Raw genomic sequence first — 2,546 nt, 5'->3', positions numbered from 1 at the left:
GTTATAAAAGTGCTTTTCACATTGTTTCCTAACTCTCAGCTTAATGTTCTTTCTACACCGTCGTAGCACTGAATTGTAGATGTGGTCTGGTATTTCATTCTCATTTTATTTATATGGATCAATATGAAAATGTTCAAACATAAATGATGTTTATATTACTGCTGTGTTTTTTAAATGGATTACTAAAAACAATTTGTTTTGCCCTCCCCACGCACACTTTTATATTCCTGAAACAGAGTGACTGGCCAGAAGGATACCAGCTGGCATCCTCTATGAACTTCCGTTTTCCCCAGTGTGTTCCTATAAACTTAAAAACTCTTATTCCCAATGCCAGTAATGAAGCTATTCAGCTCATGACCGAAATGTTGAATTGGGATCCAAAGAAAAGACCAACAGCAAGCCAGGTAAGAGGAGTCTTCCTGTTAGACCTTTTAAAATGTTTAGGTTTTTTAATATCAGGAATGTTTTCATTTACAAAGGCAGGTCTATTCTCAACCAGGATTTTACTACGAGAATTAAACACAAAGCCCTAGGCATCCAGCGTATGTTGTAATAAATCAATTTCTAGGCATGTAAGGTCATTGGGAGAAATGCAAAAATAGCCACACCAATGATTTTCTGTGTTTTGTGGTTCAAATGAAGAACCCTGAGGTTGCAACAAGGAATCAATCTGCCATGATAAAAATTCAGACATGTGACAGACTAGTTGTGAAGGAATCTGTCATGGGTAGCAAAAAGGCATCTCATGAATCATTCCATATAGTAGACCTTCCTATGCTGTCTTTACAGTTTAGGGGTGGGATTCTGGTTCACTATACAACAGTATCATCCCTTGCTGGAACTGGAGTGTGCAGCCTCTGGCTGCCACAAGAGGGCAGCCTTGTGGCACCCAGGCTTTGTTGCTTTGTGACTGCACCTGACATATCCACAGATGTATTCCAAGTCTCGGGCCTTTAAAACCCAGTTCTTTTGTCTGCAAGGCTTCAATAAAAAGGCAATAATAATCTTTATTGTATTCTCATCATTTAAATATAAATTCTGTGTGACAATTACAAAAATTTATTTTGCTTTTTTAAAAAAATTACTCTTGAGAAAATGTTTTCTAAATGTCATCTGGAAGAACAAATGGGAAAGGATAGTCAAGACATGTTAAAACAAGAATAAGTAATCAGAGAGTGTTGAGGCCGGGCGCGGTGGCTCACGCCTGTAATCCCAGCACTTTGGGAGGCCGCAGCGGGCGGATCACAAGGTCAGGAGATCGAGACCATCCTGGCTAACAAGGTGAAACCCCGTCTCTACTAAAAAAAAAAACAAAAACAAAAAATTAGCCAGGCGTGGTGGCGGGCGCCTGTAGTCCCAGCTACTTAGGAGACTGAGGCAGGAGAATGGCGTGAACCCGGAAGGCGGAGCTTGCAGTGAGCCAAGATCGCACCACTGCACCTCCAGCCTGGGCGGCAGAGTGAGACTCTGTCTCAAGAAAAAAAAAAAAAAAAAAAAAAAAAATCGGTGATAGGGATGGACAGCTTGCCCCATCAGATATTAAAGTAATCTTTAAATTGATGATGGTAACAGTGGAAGTACTGGCATAAGAATTGACAAATAGCTCACTGTTGCAGAACATATGAGTCAGCATAAGGTAAACAAATGTGGCATCACAAAGAGGGGAGGACGGCTCAGTGGGTGGGTGATACTGGGAAAATTCATTAGCTCTTAGGGAGAAAGATAAGTTGAGGTTCTTACTGCTTACCATACTTTACAAATCACAGAAGGATTACATTTTGTTGTTGTTGTTGAGATGGAGTTTCACTCTTGTTGCCAAGGCTGGAGTGCAATGGCATGATCTCGGCTCACTGCAACCTCTGCCTCCAGGGTTCAAGCAATTCTCCCACCTCAGCCTCCCAAGTAGCTAGGATTACAGGCTTGTGCCACCACATCCGGCTAATTTTGTATTTTCAGTAGAGATGGTGTTTCTCCATCTTGGTGAGGCTAGTTTCAAACTCCTGACCTCAGGTGACCCACCCTCCTTGGCCTCCCAAAGTGCTGGGATTACAGGCGTGAGCCACCATGCCCAACCAGGATTACATTTTCAAAGTGTAAGAAAAAAGCACCCCTAAACTGATAGAAACAAAAGGAAAACATACATGTGTATTTGATCTCAAGGTGAAAAAAACATGGGTATAAAAACAATAGAAGAAATCACAAAAGGAAAACTCAAACGATTTGATTATATACAAATTAAAATTTTTCTCTATATAAACATCTTAAAATGGAAAGATAAGACAGAGAAAATTATTATTAATTCTTAATATAATACTCTACAGAAACATAAGAAAAATACTGAAATGTTTATGTGTATTTTCTTTTTTTTTGAGATGGAGTCTCTGTTGCCCAGGCTGGAGTGCAGTGGCATGATCTTGACTCACTGCAACCTCCACCTCGTGGATTCAGGTGATTCTCCCCAAGTAGTTGGGATTACAGGTCCCCGCCACCATGCCTGGCTAATTTTTGTATTTTTGTAGAGATGGAGGTGTTTTTTTTTTGTTTCT

The 2,546-nt window shown here is 40.4% G+C and overlaps 1 protein-coding gene across 1 annotated transcript in view; it reads left to right on the top strand.

The window, feature by feature from the left end:
• MAK (male germ cell-associated kinase) overlaps window positions 1-2,546 on the top strand; it is a 93,797-nt gene that overhangs the window by 44,649 nt on the left and 46,602 nt on the right. The window contains exon 9 of the mRNA XM_011962912.1: window positions 237-404. Coding sequence (XP_011818302.1) covers window positions 237-404 — 168 coding nt within the window. The remainder of the gene's footprint in view (window positions 1-236; window positions 405-2,546) is intronic.

This window comes from Colobus angolensis, unplaced genomic scaffold (assembly GCF_000951035.1).
Source record: "Colobus angolensis palliatus isolate OR3802 unplaced genomic scaffold, Cang.pa_1.0 Scaffold6, whole genome shotgun sequence".
Lineage (NCBI taxonomy): Eukaryota > Metazoa > Chordata > Mammalia > Primates > Cercopithecidae > Colobus > Colobus angolensis.
The sequence above is the reverse complement of the archived record's forward strand: the minus strand, read 5'-3'. Positions and strand labels throughout refer to the sequence as shown.